This window comes from Microcaecilia unicolor, chromosome 5 (assembly GCF_901765095.1).
Source record: "Microcaecilia unicolor chromosome 5, aMicUni1.1, whole genome shotgun sequence".
Taxonomy (NCBI): Eukaryota; Metazoa; Chordata; class Amphibia; order Gymnophiona; family Siphonopidae; genus Microcaecilia; species Microcaecilia unicolor.
In genome coordinates, this window is record NC_044035.1 from 263,264,193 (window position 1) to 263,287,541 (window position 23,349).

General features: G+C 42.5%; 2 protein-coding genes across 6 annotated transcripts in view; one reads left to right on the forward strand and one right to left on the reverse strand.

Moving 5' to 3' along the window:
* Positions 1-360: 360 nt before the first annotated feature.
* RPL24 (ribosomal protein L24) lies at positions 361-22,298 on the reverse strand. Its single transcript, XM_030204157.1, has 6 exons — positions 22,267-22,298; positions 22,063-22,138; positions 8,757-8,867; positions 4,608-4,744; positions 2,776-2,839; positions 361-490 (listed from the first exon to the last, which is right to left on the reverse strand). Exons 1-6 carry the CDS (start codon positions 22,269-22,271, stop codon positions 410-412), a joined length of 474 nt encoding a protein of 157 aa, XP_030060017.1. The 5' UTR covers positions 22,272-22,298; the 3' UTR covers positions 361-409.
* CEP97 (centrosomal protein 97) overlaps positions 22,284-23,349 on the forward strand; it is an 81,019-nt gene continuing 79,953 nt past the window's right edge. For 2 of the 5 annotated variants that reach the window (XM_030204154.1, XM_030204155.1), the window contains exon 1: positions 22,285-22,562. In XM_030204154.1, coding sequence (XP_030060014.1) covers positions 22,511-22,562 — 52 coding nt within the window. In that variant the 5' untranslated portion in view covers positions 22,285-22,510. Of the gene's footprint in view, positions 22,617-23,039; positions 23,133-23,349 lie in introns of all 5 variants that reach the window. The other 3 variants (XM_030204151.1, XM_030204156.1, XM_030204152.1) reach the window with 3 other exon arrangements.

Genomic DNA, 23,349 nt, shown 5'->3' on the forward strand with positions numbered 1-23,349 from the left:
CATGGGAAGAGGGTGCTAGAGTAGAGCACGAGCAGCAGGTGGACCTGAGCTGTGTTGGGGATAGACCCTCTAAGTAGGTTGAGTGGTACGTCTCCTGTGCATAGAAGGCAACGAGACAGGACAGATAACTCATGGCTTAAAAAAAAAAAAAAAAAAAAAAAAGCTGAAGGTCACTGCACTACTACTAATTTTCATAACTGACACCATGAATTTGACATCACCTCCATTATTTCCAATTTTACATAGTAACATAGTAGATGACGGCAGAAAGACCTGCACAGTCCATCCAGTCTGCCCAACAATGCACCTTTCAGTACTCCTGCCTCGCATTAAATTTCATGAGCAAGAAAAAGGCCACCATGAATTTTCAATTGTCCAAGCTTTATTAAACAATCCAGATGCAGTTCCTTTAACGTTTTCCACCCACACGAGGTGCTTGCATTTTCACAGGCTTAGCAATTTTCTGCTTTGGTGCAGCCTTTGTGGGAGCCTGTAGAAATAAAAAAAAAATCAGTTTATGACCTGTTAACATATAATCTATAAATATAGAACTAGCTCTAAAAGGTCTACACTGAAAATGGGTTTCCAAGGAAAGAAAACAGGCTAACAGCCAAAACTAACTACAACTGACCACTCAGAATGACTTATTTTACACAGGTGCCAAGGTAGGGGGGGAGGGGGAATCTCCTCTTAAAAATTCTCTTTGTTGATTTGTAACACATTTGGATATTCTGCTAAACAGCTATTTTTAAAATCAGGGAGATCACTTTAGAACAATTAGGGTGCTATTCCAGATATAAATGGTTTTACAGAGCTATTTACATGTGTAAAAGCCATGGGTCTTAATTTGGAAAATAGCATGTATAAAACAAAATGTTACACAGATTTCCTATACTAGTAGCAATACAAATCAAGCAAATCTGACTTCACTACCCATACTCACACAATTCAAGTATGAAACAGAAGGAAAAGACCTCAGTGGTAACTGATCTGAAGGCTTATGGGTTATGACTATTTACCAGCAAGTGGCGATAGAGAGTAACTGCCACATAGGATGGTATGTTCCTTGGCCAGTTGGTATCTCTCATAACAAAGCAGAAGGAATAAGGCAAACATTTCTCCCTCCTCACAGAATGAGGCATAAACCCGTCAACTAGAACTATGCAGAGAAACAGATGGAACCGATAGTATCAACCTTGTGAAAGGGTAAGACTCTGGATTTGCCTGCTTTGACTAAAGGAAAGAAAATTTATCAGCAGCACACAGTCCGTAAGTGTCCATGCAGGTCTTCTGACTCCGATCAGGTGGCTGAATCCAAACAGCTACAGGAGCACAGAGACATCCCCTCTCCTCCAGAATGCCACATCAGTAGAAATCTGCTCTCTTCCAGCATTATTTTTCCCCAAAGTTCTGTCAGGAGGAGGAATGGAGGGGAGGGAGGGACCTGGTACTACCAGGTACACCCCAAATCACTCACCTCTATCGGTCTAACACCCTCAAGCTCAAATGAACTAGGAACAAGAGCCACAGAAGCATGTTGGAAACAGTCTACTGCCAGCTGAAGATAGAAAATACTGACTGACCAAGAAGCATACTGTCCTGTGTGGCAGAGTTCAGTTCGCTACTCTATATCCACCTGCTGGTAGATCACCATAACCCATAAGTCTCTGGATTCATCTGCTGCTGATGACAAGGAAACATCTATTTCTAATGTCAAATCAGGAAGATACATTATAGGCCAAAAATATGGAAATCAGTATCTACACGATCTCAGGCAGGCACTGTCAACTAAGTGCTCATTTTAGCCTTTCAACATTGTCTGTGAATCTCAGATTCACCGTACTTACCCCGATCATGCTCACATGTTCTGCTTTGCTGCTCTTGGACATTGTTCTAAAACCCAGCACTAGTATTAAATGCCAACACTTACACCAGCAAATGTCAGCACTTACATTAAATGCCAACACTTACACCAGCAAATGTCAGCACTTACATGTATAAAATAGCTGTTCCTGCCACCTGCGCTGCCCAATACACATCTGTGTCTTCATAGTTTATGAAAGGCTCCATATTTAGCAAACCATTTGTAAAATATCCAGAAACTAACACCCAGACTTGGGCATCCCTTTTTCCATCTAGATATCCTATGCAAAACTTGGCTCTGTGTATAATACTAGCAAATAACAGTGCTAGTTAAATACCAGCTTAATTAGATGTTTCATGTTATTTTGGATTTTCAATCTTCATAACTTGGATACCATTATTGGGATAGCTTGTGTAGGTTTACATTTTGGAAATTTTTTACACTGTAGATATTAATAGCTGTAATGGTGGTCACACAAATCTTAGGAAGCTATAATACTACAAATGGCTTCTCCCTCTAGTTACCAAGGGCACTTCTAGACAAGTGTTTACAGTCAGACAGTGAATGCCCCTTGTAGTCGCTGCATTTTACTCACTATGTACTTGAGCACTAAATGTATCAGGTAGAGCAATGCTGCAAGCCAGTCTGGTTTTCAGAATGTCCGTAATGACCACATGAGAGGGATTTGCATGCAGTGGAGGCAGTGCATGTGAAATCTCTATCATCCATATACATTGTGGATATGCTGAAAATAAAACTGGCTTGAGAAAGTGAAAATAGATTTGGCCTCAAACTTAAATGCTTAAGTTCAAAAACCAAGGTTTCCATTAATATTTTAGACTACACTGACAGTCCATCAAGCAGCATCAATGTCTGTTAATTCCTTTCTTAGCTATTCGTAGCTCAATTACCTTTGTAGTGGAGGGGGCAGCCTTCTTGGTAGCCTGCTTTGCCTTCTTAGCTTCCTTTGCAGCTCTGTTAATGTTTACATCAATATGAATTAATTGAGACACAATACATCATAACTCTACCCTAGATATAACCTTTAATCTATTTATCAGTAAAACGTACAAGATATTCCCTATTACACAGCCTCTCACTAACCAGGACCATCAGGTTCCACTGAATAAGAGAAAGACAACTATAAATCTAACAGCAGAACGCAGACCATCATTATTACAGATTAATTACAGAGCTCACTGTGACTTGTTCCAGGTTTGTATCTTTGAGAAATACCAATATTATATCAGTACACAAGGATTCCAATAAATCTAGTTTACATGGTGTATGCTTTCCCACACTGGAGATGCCACACACTTCACTGAATTAAGGATGTCAAAGTCAAAATTGGTAGGAGTATGAATCTAGCCTGAAGAGAAGTATAAAAAAACTTCCAACAAGTCAGTTAGATCCACAGAATCACTGAGGCCCTGATGTTCAGTTCCCTGCGCCTAAAATTACTACAGAAAAACACTGTAATGTTCAACGCTAATAACATGCAAATAAGCATGTTCTTAGTGTTGATCATAGGGAACTTCTGTGGGAGGATTGTGCCCTACCATAGAAGAGGATTGACAGGTTCGGGCTTTCCTGGTGGTCCTCTACACCCCCCCCCCCCCCCAGGGGCCTGGTGGACCCCCAGACCCCTCACCCCACCAAACACATCCCCCCCCCACCGCAAAAGCATTGAACCTTGGTGGTCCAGTAGGACCCTTGCCAGCCCCCCCACTTCCCGGAAAGCGAGCCCTAGTGGTCTAGTATTGTTCCCCCACACCCCTCATACCTTCAAACCCTCCCTCCTCCTGTGAGTGCTGTCTCAAAATGGCATTACGCTGGGCAGGGTTGGTAGTTAAGCTGAACTGAAGGAGGGAGTGCTAGCCCTTCCTTTGATTTCAATCTAGGAACCCGTTTGAAGATAGAGGGGGCTTGGGGGAACAATGCTAGACCACTAGGGCTAGCTTTTGGGGGTGGAGCAGCCTGGCAATAATCCCAATGGACTACCAGAGTTCAAGCCTTAACACCAGCTCGGAGTTGCATCCTTGTTTGGCATGCTGCCTGCTGAGCACTGGAGAGGAATACAGATGACCTTGTTTACCATGCAATTAGCATTCAGAGCCGGTGAGCAAATGCAGGCGCTAGTCTGACACTAATGGCTTCTACTGCCCACATTTGCTTCAGAGCTTGCTTGTAAGAACATCACGTCTCACTTAGATGCACAATTGACAAAGGATGTTTTATTAGAACCCGTAGCATAAGCGTTGCCATACTGGGACAGACCAAAGGTCCATCAAGCCCAGTATTCGGTTTCCAACAGTGGTCAATTCAGGTTACAAGTACCTGGCAAGATCCCAAAACAGTACAATACATTTTATGCCGCTTACAACGTGAAAAGTGCTCCATATAGTTTTACTAACTGAACTCATCTCCAAGGAATGTGTCACTTTAGTTACAGCTGAAAAACAAAGAAAAACAACTCCACAGAAATCCATAAGGACAACACAAAGTGGAGATGACAAAGAACAGAAGCATGACAAGTCTTAAAAGCAAGATCTTGCTTTTTTGACTTGTCACACCTCTATTCTTTGCCATCTCCACTTTGTGTTGTCCTTGTCACTTTAGTTACAGCCACCATAACATATTCCAGAAAGAACAAGACAATAACTCACTTCGGCTGCATCTGAGCAGAAGATCAGAGCCCATGTTTGAAAAAGGAATGTACCATGGTTTGAGATTTGATTCTTACCTGATGGCTTGCTCCCGTTGAGCTTTTCGCACCTCAGGCTTCTGGTTTCTCTTGGCCATTATTTCAGCCAAAGATGCGCCAGTGATAGCCCTCTGGAATTTGACAGCACGGCGAGTACGCTTCTTCTGTATTTCTTCCTGGAAATAAGTGAAGGGAAAATATTTTGCTGAACAGTAGCAGATTTATCTTCATTTAACCATAAAAAAGTGATCTTGGTCATCTTTCAATTTCCCTAGAAAAAAAGTTGTATATTGTTACACTATAGACCCTCAGTGAAGTCCTAAATATAATGTGCCTTACACAGAAGGTTTGCTGAAAACTATTTATTCTAAAATAGAATACGTCACAGACCAAAGGTCTAAAACATGGTTTGAAAAGTTTTAACACACCATCAAATATTTGATTTAGCTCAAAATCTACAGACATAGTAACTTTGATAATAAAGCCAACTGCCATAGGTTTAACTGTTGCAAGAAGGTACCTTAGCTGTCAGGAGGGTAAATGGGAAATTATTTTTATTTAGATGACTACGCTGGGCTGTAACAAATGGGAACACACTTTAGAACATCTAGGCCCTAACCTGATCATTACAGTATGAAATTGAACATTAATCAGAGCTAACTAGCCTTCAGTACATTACATAGGGCACAGTGGATGCTAGATCTCAAAGGAGAAAGGCCAATTTACAACAGTATTACAAGCAATATATTTCATCTCTTGGAAAAGGGTCTGGATTTCTCTCTAATGGAAGTATTTATTTTCAAAGATTTAAACCTAAAAGTTGCATATCTTTGTATGACCTTTAATTTTACATTAAACTGTGGGGCTGACGCAGAAAGGTAAAAGGGACGGAAGTGTGTAATTAGCAGTATTTCTATTTCTGCATGAACTTTTACAGCTGCATGATGTAGAGACGTGTTTCACACAGAAGATCAGGCTGAGTGAATCCATGCATAGGACACTGGCGCACAGCATATTAAAATGAATGGTAATGAGGCTATTAGCTATTCAGCCCCAATACAGAGAAGTGTGCTCATGATCAGGTCTTCTGCAGAACACTAGCACTTGAATGCCTCCTTCCAAGGCGGCGTTCAAGGGTCAGCTGAGATGATTTAAAGCCAGTTTGAGGGATTTCCCCCTTCCCCTGACCTATAAGTAAGCCCCCCTTCCCCTCCCCTCTAATACACAATAACCCTGCTACACTTATTTGATAGGCTGACCCATATGATGTGTTAGAATGCATGCTAGGGGTCAGGTGACACCATTTTGAATAAGCCACACTGGAGGCAGAAGCAAGTGGGAACTGCTCCTGCCTTTGAGGTTAGTGGCAAGTATGCACTATTGGGATTTGTTTTTGTACTGGGTGGGCAGGGAAGAGTTGCCTGCTAGACTATCAGGGATAATTATGTGGTGTTGACGGTGGGGAAAAAAAAAAAAAAAAAAAAAAAAGATATATGTGCCTGCCCTTTTGTTTTTTAAATCTCCCCCTTCCTATCAGTGATATCAGACACACAAGGCAAGAGGAGGTAGGAAGCAGATGGGCAGACTATACAGGGAATATGGCCTTTATCTGCCATCATTTTCTACACTTCTACAGTATGAATGGCAGAATGTAGCCACCTGGGCTAGGTGTTAGATTTAGTCTACAAGCTATTCTGCCTTGCAATGGCGAAAGGAAGCAAGTGCTTCAGAAAAAGTAGACCATTGCAGGTAGTATCCCTTGTAAATTTTACCCAAGTTAGATTACAGCATGTTCTATTTTGGGGTCTGCCTGTACTTAGATTATTCAAGAGGCCATCACAAAAGAAAAAAAAAAACACCTCTGTGATTTAAGTTTGCAGACAAAACGCAGGCTAAGTCTTTTCATGAAGAGTCTTGGTCTGAGAACTGTTGGATACTTCTTTCAGCCAATATGAAGCTTACCTACAATGAGATGACTCAGCCAGCTCTGCACATCCATGCAGTCATGATGTAGCACCAGGAATTGGTCCAGCATTATCTGGTGAAGACGGCTCAGGTCTGACTTATCATTCTGATAATCAAGACCTGCCATCTTACCAGCTCCCCAAAATGCCTCATATACGTATTGAACAAATGAAGCTGCTGCCGCCTGAGGGACTCTATGGGAAGTGGTATAGAGTGAATACTCCATATGACAACTTGCCCGTTCAGAAAAATGATGGGTCACCATAAAAATGACCATCAATTCCAGCAAGTGCCCGCAGCCTAGTCAGCGGCATCTATTAGTCAATAGTATTGAGTGTAGTTCATAAATCTAATACAAAAATGGTTAACAGTTAGTGCAAATCATTTCCAGTCTAGAATCTACATGCATTCTTCTCCCTTACCTTTCTCTGAAGTCAAATTATGTTAAAAAAAAAAAAAAAAAAACCAACAACTTGAATTTACTTTATAATGGAAACCCAAACTAGATGAATACTTAAGTCTTTGGAATTTTATTATTCTGGAAAGAGCTGAACACAATGTTCACGGTCTTACCCAGGCTTGCAATATTTCATTTAAACTGGTTTTAGCCAACTAGTCTAAATGAAATGTTTTTGTGTGGCCAATGCACAGAGGCTTTCAGCCACCACTTTGCCATGCCCAGAAGCAGTGAAAAGTCCCATGCCAACAAGCTTGCTAGTATTAAAACAAGCGCATTAGCAATTCTGTGCAATGCACAGAAAACCCTGCCCTAGCAGCTAAAAACTACTATAGCTTCATGGCTGTTGTTGGGGGTCCCTTGCTAACATTCCTGTCAGTATCTGAGCACTGAGTTCCTCTCAGCGCCTGAGCCGAAGTCCGCAGCAAACCACAGCCTCTTTCCCCCAAGCCCCTGCTGAGCCCGAGTGTCCCCAAACCTTAACAAAATCTCCTGTGGGCCCCCCCCCCCAAATACCCTGGTGATCCAGCGTAATCCCATCCCTCAACCTCCTCCACATACCTTGAGTCGGAGGAACACCTACTCCCTACTGCATCTGGGCCCTTTGTCAAAATGGCAGCATTCCAGGCAGAGGACAACCATTTTGAAGCAGGCGGGCCCAGAAGCAGGAGGGAGTAGGCCTTCCTCTGATTCAAGGTTATGTGAAGGAGGGTGGGATTACATTAGACCACCAGGACCAGTATTCACCTAGGGGAGGTTGGTGGGGCCACTGGACCACCAGGGATGCTTTTAAGTTGTGTGTGTGTGTGTGTGGGGGGGGGGGGGGGGGGGGTCATTACTGCACATACCCATAACAAAGCCTACTGCACAGCTCTTGTGGGCATGCACCAGCATTTCAGACCCCTTTACTGACCAATGCTCTAAACTAAGTGTGCATATAATTTGCAGGCTGTTAGTATTGAGCATTGGTCGGTAATTCCAACTGTTTTTCTGGTGCTGTTCCCTACGGCATTGAAATATGTGCATTGGGCCCTTAGCTACTCTACACTAGTGATGCCTATTGCCTCATCTTAGACCACTGCTAAAAAGGTGGCTAGGCTGGGAGCTGCACAAGACAAAAAACAAACAAACAAAAAAAAACAACCACCCAAAAAGACCACCCATGGCACCCTACCCCAAAGTGGTCAAGGTATTAATGATGAGCAGTAAGAAATCTGCTAGGCTCTAATAATTTAAAAATTTCCATTTGTACCATGTACATGGTAATTATGTTATTTCCAGTTTGCCGTAGAGTTGGATTCCATCCTTTTTAAAGCAAAACTTAAAATGACCCCATAACTGGAGTGAGCTTTGACAGCAACTTCAGAGGTTGGGAAGACCAATGTCGGGTAGACTTCTATGGTCTAGGTCCCATAAATGGCAAAAACAGATCAGGATCATGGCTGGAATGGTGCTGAGCAGACTTCTATGGTCTGTGCCCCAAATTTGACAGGAGAGACAGAATATACTAGTGTTTAATAATGAAGAAATGAAACCTGTGCAGAGTACCAGATTCAACTCTTGCCACACTGGATGGACTGTGCAAGTCTATCTGTCAACATTTACTGTGTTACTTCCAAACATCACACAAAGATTACGAAATAAGAAAATCTGGACAAATCACGAATGGACCTTAATTTGAAATCTGATAAAATGTGATTTGCCATGACTGTTAATAGTTCTATTACATACAGCAAAGATGATTCTGCACACAGCCATATACTTACTGACTGTCCTTTTTTGTGTTTGCGCCTGTACAAAACAGTCCAATTGATCTGGCGGGGATTCCGCTTGGAAAGAAATGCAGCCTCGCATTTTGCATTCAGGAACTGGAAAACCTTAAAAATGAATAAACCATTTAGTACAAATCTTTTTTATTGATTTATACGAGTAAAAATGTTAATGTAAATATGTACAATTAAATCTTAGCTTCCTAACTGCAATACACAGTTAAAGGAGCTAAACAAAGTGGGGTGCTTTGGTTCTTATATCCTCCCACAATAAACATGGAACAGCCATTATGCTATCAAATTCTATCCCACCTCTCCCCTCCCCTATGATATGCATGGATAAGTGATGTTGATTGAACAGGTAAGGAGACATACAACTCAACAACAGTCTGGTTATTCAATACTGTGCAAAATCCCCCCCCCCTTTCATCAAACACTACTCTTTCCCAGCTCCAGATCACAACCAGAAAGCCAAAACGTTCTAATGTGCAACCGAAAAAAAGGACAGCATGTACATATATAAAAGTGGCCTTAAAAAGGCGATGGCGAGCTACCAATATGATAATCACATACACAGGAAATCTCAAAATGTCTAGAAACAAAATATATGGAGATAATGTATATAAAGGCAGTAACATAAGACATCATAATAGGACAGAACCAGAAAATGGAACGAGCAAATATGCTTCCTAACCCCACCCCTAATCCCGACCTTATGACAAAAGCTAGGCCTTTCAAACTCATATGAAATTCCTATTGAATGGAACCCCCCCCCCACACACACAAAACTCACACCAATGTAGGGAACTGCACAGAGCGAACCACCCTGCAGTACACAACACGCGGAGACTCTCCCCCCCCCCCCCAATCACAACAAGAAAGGGAGAGATGGGAAAAACCCCTAGAGCAACAAACTGGGAGTCAAGGAAATAATTCTAAAAATAATTTAGAATGAGGCTGTGGGCTCTGTGGGGCAAAGACTGGAGATAACTGTCCCAAGTAGCCAGAAATAATTGTTTTCTTTTATAAGAACGAGCATATTTCTGCTCCAACATCAGGGCATAACTGGTTCCTCCATTGCCAGAATGATGCTTCATCATTGATCCACACTCCTAATACCCAATACTCCTGCCTTGCAGATCAAAAGACAAGAAAAGCGGCTATGAGTGCCAAGTGCTTCATATTTGTCCAAAAGAAAACCCACTGGTGATGCAGGAATTGATCATCCACACCAGGGGCATAGCCAGACCTCAGCAGGATTGGAGGGGGGGGGGGGCACAGTTTAGCCCGCCAACACTTTGAACCCCCCCTTTGCTGGCGGGGGTCCCCAACCCCTGCCAGCTGAAGTCTTCTTCAGCGCCGGTAACCGGCGCATTCGCAAATCTGTTTCTGCGAGTCCTGACGTCCTGCACGTGTGTAGCATCTGACCCCATCTGCCAGGAGACGTAAATATAACCCCCCCCTGTGTTGCCCAATGACGAAAGCTAGCATTTCTCCACCACCCCTGGCGAAAACTGAAGATTAACAAGGATAAGTGGTCTGAAATGAGGGCTGCCCCCCCCTCAAAAGTAGTACCCAGTTTTCCATGTGGCACGGACCAATTTTAGGCAGATACTACGCTGCAAAAATTGGGGAATATTATGCAAAAGACAGTGTAAAAGAATAAAGATTCCATTGATAGTAAAGAGCTGTCTCGTAATACCCAAGTATGTAAGTCTACTTCTCTAGTAGCCAGTCTCTCAGGTGCCTATGCAAGCAAGCTATATTGTATTTCCGTAAATCTGGAAGTCGAGACTTCCATGTTGCCAGGAATCCTGCGGATATTTGAAGGGCATCCTTGGCTCCCTCCCATGCCAACAAAATTTAGGTATCAGTATGCGAAAGGAAAGTAGGTCCTGATTTACTAATTTAAGAGGTAACAATTGCAAAACAAAGCCACTTGGGAAATAGGACAGTACGAAAAAGCTGAACCCTAACGTACACTGACAAGGGAAAAGATGCCTATCTTGCTAAGTAGTCTTTGGTATGATTTAAAAGACAAAAAAACATTAATATCGTGAAGCAAAATTATTTCAGAAGGAAGCTGAATGCCCATGTAACGAAAAGGACCTAGTTGCTCATTTCAAGGGGAAGGGACCCTCCCAATTGTGCCACATTGAAGGTAGAGTAGGCAATGATAGAGATTTGTCCAAATTCAGCTTTAAAACCAGAAAAATCTCAGCATTTGGCGAAATTGTCCATACTGGGATACAAGATGGCAGACAGGTAAGGAGCTGCTAATGAGCTCCTGAGGTCTCGAACAATTAGACCTACCTGGATCACCCTCGAACGGAACAAAACGGTCTGGAACGGACCGGAGACAAACCGGAACGGATTGAAGCTGATCCGAAGTATCCCCAGAGATCCAAACTCCAAGGGGAGATATCGGACATCGAAAACCGCAACCCACATGGACTTACGGACCGCTGGGGACCCGGCCAACAGGTCACCGAGAAACAAGCCAGTTCTATGGACTGCGTCCAGAGGACCGCTCCGAACCACTAACGGCGCAAAGATAATAGCGCATAGTTTAAATTGCAATCCGCAGCCCCGAGCAATCACATCAGTGGGAAGAACGACCCGCCTGACCAAGTCGCGAGACAGCGGTGGATCCAACCACGTGGTCACTTGGCAGACGGAGAAGAACCACACAGCTACAATAGAGAAGCATGTGGTACTAGCCCTGCATCACGACTATAAATCGAGGTGGTCAAGATAGTGCGGCTACAGGCGAGGAATTCGCCGAACTGGCTACAAGGTAGGACCGAATCGGGCGACTGACCGGGCCCCCCGCTAACCTCCGATAAAGCAGCCGCCGCAGTCGAACGGAACCCACAACTGCAGCTACACGACCTAGCTGCCTCACAGACGCTCAACCCCAGCAACGTGTCCCACCGTCAAGAGTCCTGGTACCAAACCAGACGGCAAAACCAGAGCTGCTGGCTACATCCAAGGCCTACCGATAGACGCTCCCTCGGAACGAAAGAAACACTCTACCTAATCGACAACGCTTCCACAGGCGGAAAAACATCTGTGCTGCCTCCTGTAAAAAATCTAAATGCTGTGTTAGCTTAAAACACTGTAGCAATCTGATTTAAATGCATGCTTAACAATACTGTAGCAATCTAAATGCTGTGCTACCTTAATAACTCTGTAGCAATCTGACTTAAATGCATATCTAACAATACTGTAGCAATCTGATTTAAATGTTGCGCTTGTTTAATAATATTGTAATAGTTTGATTTAAATGCTACACCCACTTATAACACTGTAGCAGATTGGGAGAAAAAAAATTTTCTTCTCTCCAAATGCTCTAAAACGTTATGCTGTAAACACTGTTTATATGCTAGGCACCTTACCAGTTTAAACGCTCTACATGCGACGTAAAAGACTGTAAGACTTATAATGCTTCTACCTCTAATGCCTTTGCCTACTTTAACCCAAATGCACTGTCTGCAATGATCTAATCTTTGCTCGCTCTGTCCTGAATATAATGACAACACTGATCTAGATCCTGCCTACATGATTGCCAAAACCCTAACACTCTAAACACACAAACTAACGTGCACACTAACACTGACACGAACACCAGTAAAATACTTCTAACCATTTACTGCCTCTCCCTACTACTACATACACCTACCACCCCAGACTCAGACAACAACAGCCTCATACTTCACAATCCACAAACAATTCTCGAACATAACATGCACACCCAAAAAGACAAAGCAAACCATGGAAAACCTACCATCCACGAACCCCATCACAGAATAGGAAAGAAAGAACGCTCTAATTCATCACATCAAGGAGAAAGACAACTAATAAACATTACCACGAACCCGAAATCAAAAGAAGAACACCAACGAGTACAAATAGGCTACACTAATGCCAGATCAATAATCCAAAAAACCACAACATTGACCGACTGGATCATGGAAGACCACCTTGATTTCCTACTCATCAGCGAAACTTGGATCCATGACTCCAAAGACCCTATTATCTTAGAACTCTGTCCACCAGGTTACAAAATTACCCATTGGACAAGAGAAGGAAAAAGAGGAGGAGGCATAGCAATAATCTATAAATCACAATTTACAGTTACTACAACAGCAGAATCCATCCTACCCCAACTTGAAATAGCCTCAGTCAGAATTAACCACCCCGAATTACTTGATCAACTAAACCTAATCATTTTCTACAGGCCCCCGGGCAACTGGAGAGATTCACAAACACACTTTATGGACTTCGTATCAAACACGTGCGTGTCCTCCCAGAACATCCTATAGCAGGGGACATCAACCTACACCTTGAAGACACTAATATAAATAACGTAAACGAATGCAAGGAATTCATCCAACTATGGGAGCTCCACTGGCCTAATATGCAACCCACCCACAAAAAAGGACACACACTACACATTATAACTCACAAATTCTCATCAAAGACCATCCTCACTATCACAGATACAAAATGGACAGCTGCACCATGGTCAGATCACTGCAAAGCTAATATCTCCCTCTCATGGAAAACAAAAGGGTCACAACGAAAACAGGAAAAAAGAACCTGTACCACAAGAGGCAAAATAGACCCACTAACATTCTGGCAAGAACTTTACACTGACCAATGGGCAACTCCCACAGACTCACCCCAATTTCTACAAGAATGGGACAACAAATGTACAGCAATACTAGACAGCATAGCACCGCTCCAAACTAGATCTTCAAAAAGAAAAAACTCCATACCATGGTTCAATGAAGAACTGAAAGACTTAAAAACACAGGTCAGAAGACTGGAAAGAATATGGAGCAAAAGAAAAGACAAAATCACTCTTAATGACTGGAAACAGCTGCAAAGAAAATACAAATACAAAACCAAACTAAAAGAATGTACTACAAAACCATAATAGGACCAAGCTACAAAGATGCACATAAGCTCTTCTCACTTGTGAACAAACTCCTAAACACTACACCGGTTACCTCTAACAACAGACACCCCATCCGCTACTAACATAGCGAATTATTTTAACGAAAAAATCATAAAACTCCGGCACATGATACCAAACACCACCACCAACTACACAAAAATCCTTGACTGCTTAGATCCAAAACCTGGGGAATACCCAGCTGATCGTTTGTGGACCAACTTCGACGAAATCTCAGCAGATGAACTCTCACAATGGCTTAAAAAATATAGCAAGTCTCAATGCAAACTAGACATCTGCCCTGTTAGCCTAATAAGAGCCGCTCCAAAACAATTCAAGAAAGACCTTACGGACCAAATCAACCAGACTCCAAAGCGGCCTATTCCCCACGAATAAAGGAAACATCCTACTCACACCTCTGCCAAAAGAAGCTAAAAAAAGCACAATGGACTTAACTATCGACCAGTTGCGTCTATACCGCTCATTACTAAAATAATGGAGGGTATAGTTACGAAACAACTCACTGAATACCTAAATAAACACTCAATTCTACATGAGTCACAATCAGGATTTCGATCAAATCACAGCACTGAAACTTTACTAGTGGCGGCAATGAACTCATTCAAAAAAACAATTGCAACCGGCAAGAACATACTAGTACTGCAATTTGACATGTCAAGCGCCTTCGACATGGTTGATCATGAAATACTACTTCATATTCTAGAATACTTCGGAGTCGGAGGCCCGGTCCTCAAGTGGTTCGAAAGATTCCTCACCACCAGATCCTACCAAGTAATAACAGATGCCGAAAGATCACCTCCATGGACACCGGAATGCGGAGTTCCTCAAGGATCCCCCTTATCACCTACCATCTTCAACTTGATGATGATACCACTAGCCAAACTATTAGCCAATCACAACCTTAACCCTTTCATATATGCAGACGATGTCACAATCTACATCCCGTTCAAACACAATATAACCGAAATCACCAACGAGATCAACCAAGGCCTCAGAATTATGCACACCTGGGCAGACTCATTCCGTCTAAAACTAAACACTGGAAAAACTCAATGCCTAGTACCCACTTCTCAATATAACACAAACAACTACTCCACTATTACCACACCATACTGCACCCTTCCTATTTCAGAAAACCTGAAGATTCTCGGAGTTACCATAGACCGAAACCTCACTCTCGATACCCACGTGAAGAACACGACAAAAAAGATGTTCTACTCGATGTGGAAACTCAAGAGTGTCAAGCCTTACTTCCCGAGAAGCATTTTCCGCACCCTGGTACAGTCTATGGTACTAAGTCACTTGGACTACTGTAATGCTCTGTACGCCGGCTGCAAAGAACAGACTATCAAGAAACTCCAGACAGCCCAAAATATCGCAGCCAGACTCATATTTGGTAAAACCAAATACGAAAGTGCGACACCCTTAAGAGAGAACCTTCACTGGCTACCACTCAAAGAACGCATTGAATTCAAGATATGCACGATCGTACACAAGATCATTCACGCACATGCCCCTCTTTACATGTCTAACCTAGTGGACCTACCGCCCAGAAATGCCAAGAGATCAGCCCGCAAATTCCTCAACTTGAACTTCCCTAGCTGTAAAGGGCTTAAATACAAGCAAGCACACGCCACCACCTTCTCGTATAGAAGCACACAGCTATGGAATGCGCTACCCTCAACCTTAAAAACCATGGACAATCTAAATAACTTTCGCAAATCCTTGAAGACACATCTCTTCAACAGAGCCTACAAAAAGAACCTCTAAAAACACAAATCACTATACAACCCACCCACACAACCAATTACATCTCCTACATCACCCTACTTAACACCCTCTTCTCTCTCTCTAAATATCTTCATCCTACCACTGACTATAGCTACTATTCCCTCATGAATATGTCATAATAACACTCTGTAAGCCACATTGAGCCTGCAAATAGGTGGGATAATGTGGGGTACAAATGTAATAAATAAATAAATAAAATAAATAAAGCTGACAAAGAAGGGGAGGGGTTTACTAAATGCAAAAAAAAATTCATCTGCAAAAGCAGATAGTTTAAACTCTTGGTTGCCAATCTGTACCCCCTGAATATCTGGATTACCCACAATCTCGCAGAGAAGTGGATCAAGGGAGAGAATAAATAGAAGCTGAGATAGCAGACAGTATTGTCAGGTACCCCTTTGAATTGGAAAAGACTAGAGGATATCCCATTCACCCAGAGGGTTGCCACAATTGACACACAGAGTGCCTGGATGGCATAACCCCCCCCCCCCCCCCACATCAAAACTGTATGCTCGCATGGTGGCAAACAAGAAATCCCAGCTCACCCGGTCAATGCCTTCTCTGTGTCAAAACTGACAAGCAGAAAAGGCATCACTGAACACTCCACCCACTCCATAGAAGCCAGAAGCTTGCATATATTCCTGGCAATCCTACGACCCTTCACAAAACCCCCCTAGCAATCAGCCACCAAAGGCTGTACCAGCCTATTAGCCAAACGTTTTGCAAACAATTTAGCCTCTACATTTAATAGAGAGACGAGCCAGTATGAAGCAGTAAAGAAACTTTGTAGTGAGGGCACAATCGAGGAATTCAAGTTTTTACAGAATTCAAAATGAAATCCAACCAGGCCTGGGGCTTTATAAAGAGCACATTTTGTTGGACAGCCAAAACCACTTCATCCCTCTGTAATTGGCGCATTGGGTTGGTAGTGTGCAACCCTCCAAGTAGGCTTTACTTTTCAAATCATCCTAAGAGGGACGAGTGCAATCTCTCTCTCTACGCAGCAAGTGTCCTCCTCTCCTATCCACCTGCATAACATACAGTACCATATTTTGCAGAGTAAGATTAGTTAATAATTTCCCTATATTTGTAATATTGCATAATTTGGCAGAACGGGCACGGAGAAGCTCATTGAGAGCGGCCTGGGTAGACAACAGATATGTCTTTTGCTGTGGAGTAGGGCTGGTGCCATACGTCATGCGTGCCTGTGCATCTTACGCTTGAGACACAGAACCTCCCTATCCCGAGCCTTCTTTTTAAAACTGGTATAGGCTATGATGGTACCTCGGAGCACTGCCGTAGCAGCTTCCCAACAGAGCACTGGATCATCTCAATGAAGAACATTAGTAATCTGATATTCAGACCATAGATGCAATAGCTATTCCTGAAATTAAATATCCCAGTATAATTGAAAATGAAATCACCAATAAGACAAGACTGGAATTGAAAATGAAATCACCAATAAGACAAGACTGGAATTGAAAATGAAATCGAATAAGACAAGACTGGTCTACCTGGGGGCCCAACGCCACAGAACACCAAACCAGGGCATAATCAGAGACAATGTAAGAGACCACCCCAGCATTCTGAACCTGAGAAAAAAGTGTCTGGGACAACAACCAATAGTCAATTCTAGATTGAGATGCACGAGCCCTAGACAGATGAGTGCAACTGCTTTCGCCTAGATGTACACCAAATATCTAAGAGATCTAAGGCACAGTAGAACAGGTTTCCTCAAGATGAATTCTGGCCCTCGTGCATGTGTCCAGTAGTTCTGTTGAGAACCGGATCATGGACTACACTGAAATCTACCCCCATAACAGGAATAGCCCCATATTGTGCTACAGTGTGGATCAATGTGGTAAAAATTTTTGATCATATATATTAGGGGCACAGAAATTGCAAAGCAGCAATTATTGTTTATTTACAGTGACCTTGGCAATAACATTTCATCCTGAAGCAGCCCACCAGCACCCGTGTCTTACTGAAGAGTATTAAAACACCACTTTATGATCAACTGCTGGAGCCTCCAGCAGATGTCCCACCCACCATTTTTTTAAATTTATCATGCTCTGAAGTGGACAGATGAGTTTTTTTGCATAAAAACCACATCTACTTTATGACAATTCAAGGTTTGCAAACTTTTTTTGCCTCTTAATAGGTGAAGTGACTTCATTAACATTTCAAGATAAAAATTTAACTGGCAATTGAGAGTAATGCGAAAGATTGTACTAATGTACGAATCCAGGACTTAACCAAAGAAAAAAGGGCTGTCCCAGCCTGCAATTCCCTCTCAATTACTGAAAAAGTTGGAGAGGAGGAGCAGGAAAGACCTGCTGCCACACGCCCAGAAACATGGTGGTTATATAAAGAACCCTCTCCATCTCCCCAACCCCCATAAAACACTCATCAGCCCATCACATACACAATCAGATGAGATCCTAAAAAAAGAAAGGTCACCGTGAGAATACTCCTCCCACCCCCACCGGTCCAAAATCCCAGTTCCCCTATCATTCCAGGTAAGTGTAAGAACAGTAGTATACTCCTCAAAAAGACCATATTGTATATAAGAAGAAGTAGTAGTAGTAGAAGAAAACAGTGCTGAAATCTAGATCCAGTGTTACAAGTCTTGCATACCTTCCCGCAAAAAAAAAAACAAAAAAAGAAAACCCAAACATACAACAGTCTCTGCTCTTGTCTAAAGAAGCCCCAAGCCCCACAAATCAGTTATTCTGTGGAGGAGCATGTAACTTAAGGCAAATTTATTATTACATTTGTATCCCGCGCTTTCCCACTCAAAGCAGGTTCAACGCGGCTTACATAGTAAAATGAATACAGAATATTGTTAGAGAGGGTAAAAGTTAATTATACATGACTCAAATGTCTGGTTTACACTTTCTCTTTGCAGTATTCTTAGAAACATTTAAAAGTCTCAAATCTCCATAAAACAGCTCACCAATAAAAGGGTTGCAGACCATAGCAAATCAGTGTTCTAAAATATGGTACAGCAGTTTTGGTTGGGGAGGGTAGGGGAAATAAAGACACTACAAACTCAAGTAGGCAATTTCAAATTAAACCAGCAAGTTCTGCATTACAAAGACGTTTCCAACTTTATGGAGAATGTGTCCCTAAATCAGTCATATCTGATGAGAAAGCACAAACCATCTTTGAGCAGGGACTGTCTTTTCGTGTATGGTGTACAGTGCTGCGTATGCCTTGTAGCGCTATAGAAGTGATAAGTAGTAGTAGTAGTAAATGTTCTCCCGTTGGGCTGATTCAGGATGATCCTGCTGAAGACGGCAGCTGGTGCAGAAAATCCCTCGCTGTCTCTGGTGTCAAAAAATGGGGTTTACCTTCTATAAAAACTTTCAAATGGGCTTGATATGATACAGCAAATTGAATGCGACGTTGATGTAGATCAGTGCAGATTGGCGAATAGGCCTTCCACATGGATGAGACCTTGGACAAAGTCTTAAAAGCAGAGTAGTTTTATTTTCATAGGTGAGGAGGCCACAAGACCTAATGGCCCACAATATTTCAGTTTTATGCACATAATTAAGCAGTCTAAATATTACCTCTCTAGGTCTAGTATATGTCCATTGTCGGGGCCCCAAGTGATGTGCTCTCTCCATACGCAGGGGTCCCGCTCCAGAACTAAGGTGCAAAGCATTAACCAGCCAGGATGTTTTCTGGAATCTTGGCTGGTTAATGCCAGGATTCCAGCTGAGGATTTCCTCGGCGGGATCTATTTTCGATGTTGTCAAGTTTGCCTTCCAAATCCGACAGCTTAGAGAGCAAGGTGGTATTCATCATGGTAAGCTGCTGCACGTGGTCCTCCAAATCTGAAACTCGCTGGCACTGTGCCAAAAACCCCCCTCGTAGAGCTTTCATCCATCTAAAACGCCCAGTTTATCAGTGACATTTTGTAGCTTCCTATCCAGCAAAGATTCTATGGCTTGTGTCACTTGCAAAACTATTTCTGTCATCCAGGCCGAGCTTGTCGAGGGCCCATGGCTGTCTCCCTTCGCCATCTTGCCCACGTCGCTCTGCTGCAGCTTCTCCTGCTGCCGCCTGAGACATAGATGCCAAAAAACACTCGAACAAACACCTTCTGAAGAGCGGATGAAGGCATCCTGTTTAGCAGCCCAAAATGTGTCACAGAAAAAGATAACTTTAAAAAGATGGGACCCAGGAGCTCGACTCACTTGTGCCTGCTCACCAGCACGGCATCACCCAACCTCATGAATAAACCATTTAAATACCTAAGGTAAGATGGCCTAGCTTATAGTCTTGTAAATAAAGTGCTTAACTTTTTGGAGTCTGCATCATCCCAACATTTCAGCTTCATCATTCAAAGCTGAAATGCTCCCCAAGGTTGCATAGTGCAATGTTGAAAATAGTACAGGTAGAATAGGAAAATCAAAACCCTTTCAGACCAGAGGTCTCACACTCCAGTCCTTGAGGGCTTCAACTAGGCACAATTTTAGGACTGTCCCAATGAATATGCATAGGATAGAGACACATACGTGCCCACTAGCTCTTCAGTAAGCAAATTTGGAGAAGGGTCAAGACTTGTTTAATTCAGTAAAACAGTTCTGCTGTTCGATGCAATAAATGTAGTTGAAGAGCAAGACACGGCCCCTTTCCCTTATCTGCGGCTCCTGTGCGGAAATAGAGCTGACCTTTAGGCTTTGTTACCTATTACACCAATGGTATCTAATCTAATGTTTCTCATACCTCACACTATCTCTTGTCTCACCTAGAATATAAACCGCAGTGAATCCTAAAGAGGGGATGTTAGCAGTATACAAGAATTGATTTGAACTGAATCCTTACTGGGTGGATCCAGGAAGTGGTCAAAGTAATGAAATCATTAGGAAAATCATGAAAACCTGACCAGCTTACAGGCCCTTGAAAACTAAAGTTTGAAACCTCTATTTTAAACCAAATTATTTTTTTCTATTACTTTTAGGCTTGATTCTGGATGCCTTACTGTCCACCTCCTCCAGAAAAGCCCACCTTGTGATCTTGCGCTAGTCACGTAACCCAGCACTGCCTCAGGTACAATTAGCGGCCCACGCAGAAAGCCTTGTGGTAGAGTCGCTGATGGCACAGCTTCTACCTCAAGCTTTCTGCTAAAAGTCAGAAATGGAATGCAGTATTACTGCCAAGCTGAGCTGCGGATTACTACAATTTTGTCAAATGTCACCCTTCTTGTCAGGTGGCTCAGTTACTGACAAAGGATGACAAAAAAAGTGCTTGTGGTCTGGACTAGCCCTTGATCTTCCTGTCCTCCCACCTCTACCCCCCTCCCCCAACAGCACTGGCACCAGCCAGCCTTCCTCCCTTGGCAGACTGGTCTGGCTCAATTCACTGCACAGGGCCGGTGCCACCATTTTGGAAATGACAGCCTGGAGGTAGGAGCAAATGGGCATTGCTTGGAGGGGAGGGGGCAGAGATAGTTGGGCTGCTACTAGACACCATGGCCTTTTTTTCAATTCCCAAATCCAGCACAGCCGGGAAGCACTACATATTAGTGATATTTACTGCCACACCATGACTAAAAGACAACCCCCTCACACATATTTAGAGATAAGGGGAGTTTTCATGGGTATAAGAGAACCTCTGAATCTTTGTATAATTTGTTTATCCTGTATCTCCATCCCAGGCATTTTGCACCATGCATAGCTGGGCAATACTTCCCTGTGACAGAATTGGTAACATGTTATTCAAAACGCAATGCTACAGAGTTCTCTTGGATGGATTAGTCAGAACAGCTAGCTCAACACACACACAAAAAAACAAACAAATCCCAAACAACCTTTTACTATTTATTATCAACCTTGCAACCAGCAAATTCCACTGGAAAAACGTGTATACTAATATCTGGGGGAAGGCTATAAGAATTAAAAGATAAGCAATGAACATGCTTTTCCTCGTTGTAGGCACTGCAAGATTAAAAAATAAAAAATCTATATATCCATCAGGCAGATGCCTACTTATGTGAACTTATAGTTTTAACACCAAGAATTGCGGCCACCTCTCAAAGCGATTCATAAGCTTCATTAAGATAACAGTTTCCATTGTTTTATTACGCATACAAAACACTATAAAGCGTGCATTTATACAGATAGAAACGTCAATAAGCAACGTAACAAATAAAACCCATGTACATCCGTCATAATACATATCTAGTGTTATCATACTAGATATTTCCACGCAATCTATATGGGCAACTTGTAGATCGACACAGAATGCTAAATAATGTACAATACGAAATGTGCAGCTTTCTAAATCTGATGCCAGGTACACCCCTGAAATTATTATCGAACAAAAACAAGCAGATACTGTCCAATACAAAGGAAATAAAAACTGAAATTAGAACCCGGTAAGACGAATCCTAACAATTTTGCACATAAAACACACGATACTACTCGATTCAGCAACAAATGTGAAGCAGAGTGAAACCAGAACTCCAGCCCCACTCCGACCACCACATTAACCCCAGACCAAACACTCCCGGCAGGTTTTTACCTTCCCATCTGTCCTGGCGTACCGCCGGCCGTGGCCCGGGTATATCTTGTAACCACTGAAACTGCAGAGTTCGACCCTGAAATGAAAAATAAGAGGTGATGAGAACACCTAGGTTCCTGCTGTTTCATATTCCAATGCGATTTACTCCAGTAAGACGACATTTAAAGACGGATGACAAGCGATAACATCTCCCAAATCACTTACTTCATGCTGACTGCCAAGATGGCGAAGAGGAAGAGAGCATCACGGGAACTTCCTTTTGTAAGGTTCGGAAAGAACCTCAACTTTTCCTGGAAGCAAATAAATATATTTAAATCTATTCCAAAATAACGCAAATTGCCTACAATGTAGCCGTGAGCTCCTCAACATTATTTTTATACTCGATTTAAAATTAAACAAATTAGCTGACTTTACGGACTGTTGCCTAGCGTTTACACAAGCGGGAAGTATGGCGGCGGCTGAGGATACTAGAAAGGATGCAATGATAGCTCGAAAAGAAGGTAATGGATTTTCTTTGAGGTGGGACGGCTTGACAGGTGTCTATAGTTTGCGCGGTGGGTTTCTATTTTGTTAATATTGTTTATTTTGTTCTGTCTGAGCTTTCTTTTTTTTCTTTTAGCGTGTATTTACTGTTCCTATCGCCACTATGTTTGAACAGTGGGATCAGTTTGCTAGTGCACTGTTCGCTGGGAGTTGTAGTCTTCTGCTCGTCCGCGAAACGGGATTTTGGTGGTGCAGAACGGGGCATGGGACTACAATTCCTAGAATCCTCTGTGCTGAACTGTGACCCTGTCTCCTAGCAGTCTGTCTCTTGTATTGGGAGAAGGTTGACTTGTTTGATTCAGTAAAACGCTTTGTACGTTGCAGTAAGTGTAAGTTAAGATATGAGACACAGCCACTTTGCTTATCTGGGGCGCCTCTGCTGGAGCAGAGCGAAATCTTTAGGTCTTGATGATACCTGTTATCGTTTGTTGCAGGCCAGCGCGCCTGTTTTGCAGAATTAATTTTTTCAAGGCTCTGCAGCATTATATTTGAAATGGGAGTTTCACACTTAAAGGCAGAGCAACTGGGTAAGTATTTGGACCCCTGATGCTCTTTTCCGTGCTGTTCGATATTTTAGTCACAGTTTTTAAAATGAGAATTGGAACCATTTTTTAAAATAGAATTTCCGAAAAGCACATTTGGACTCGTGTATAATGAAAGCTGCTACATCTTGTCCTAACTAGATTTGACACGTTGAGGTCAATCAAATAGTCTAATTCAGTCTTAATTTTTTTTCCTTAAGGA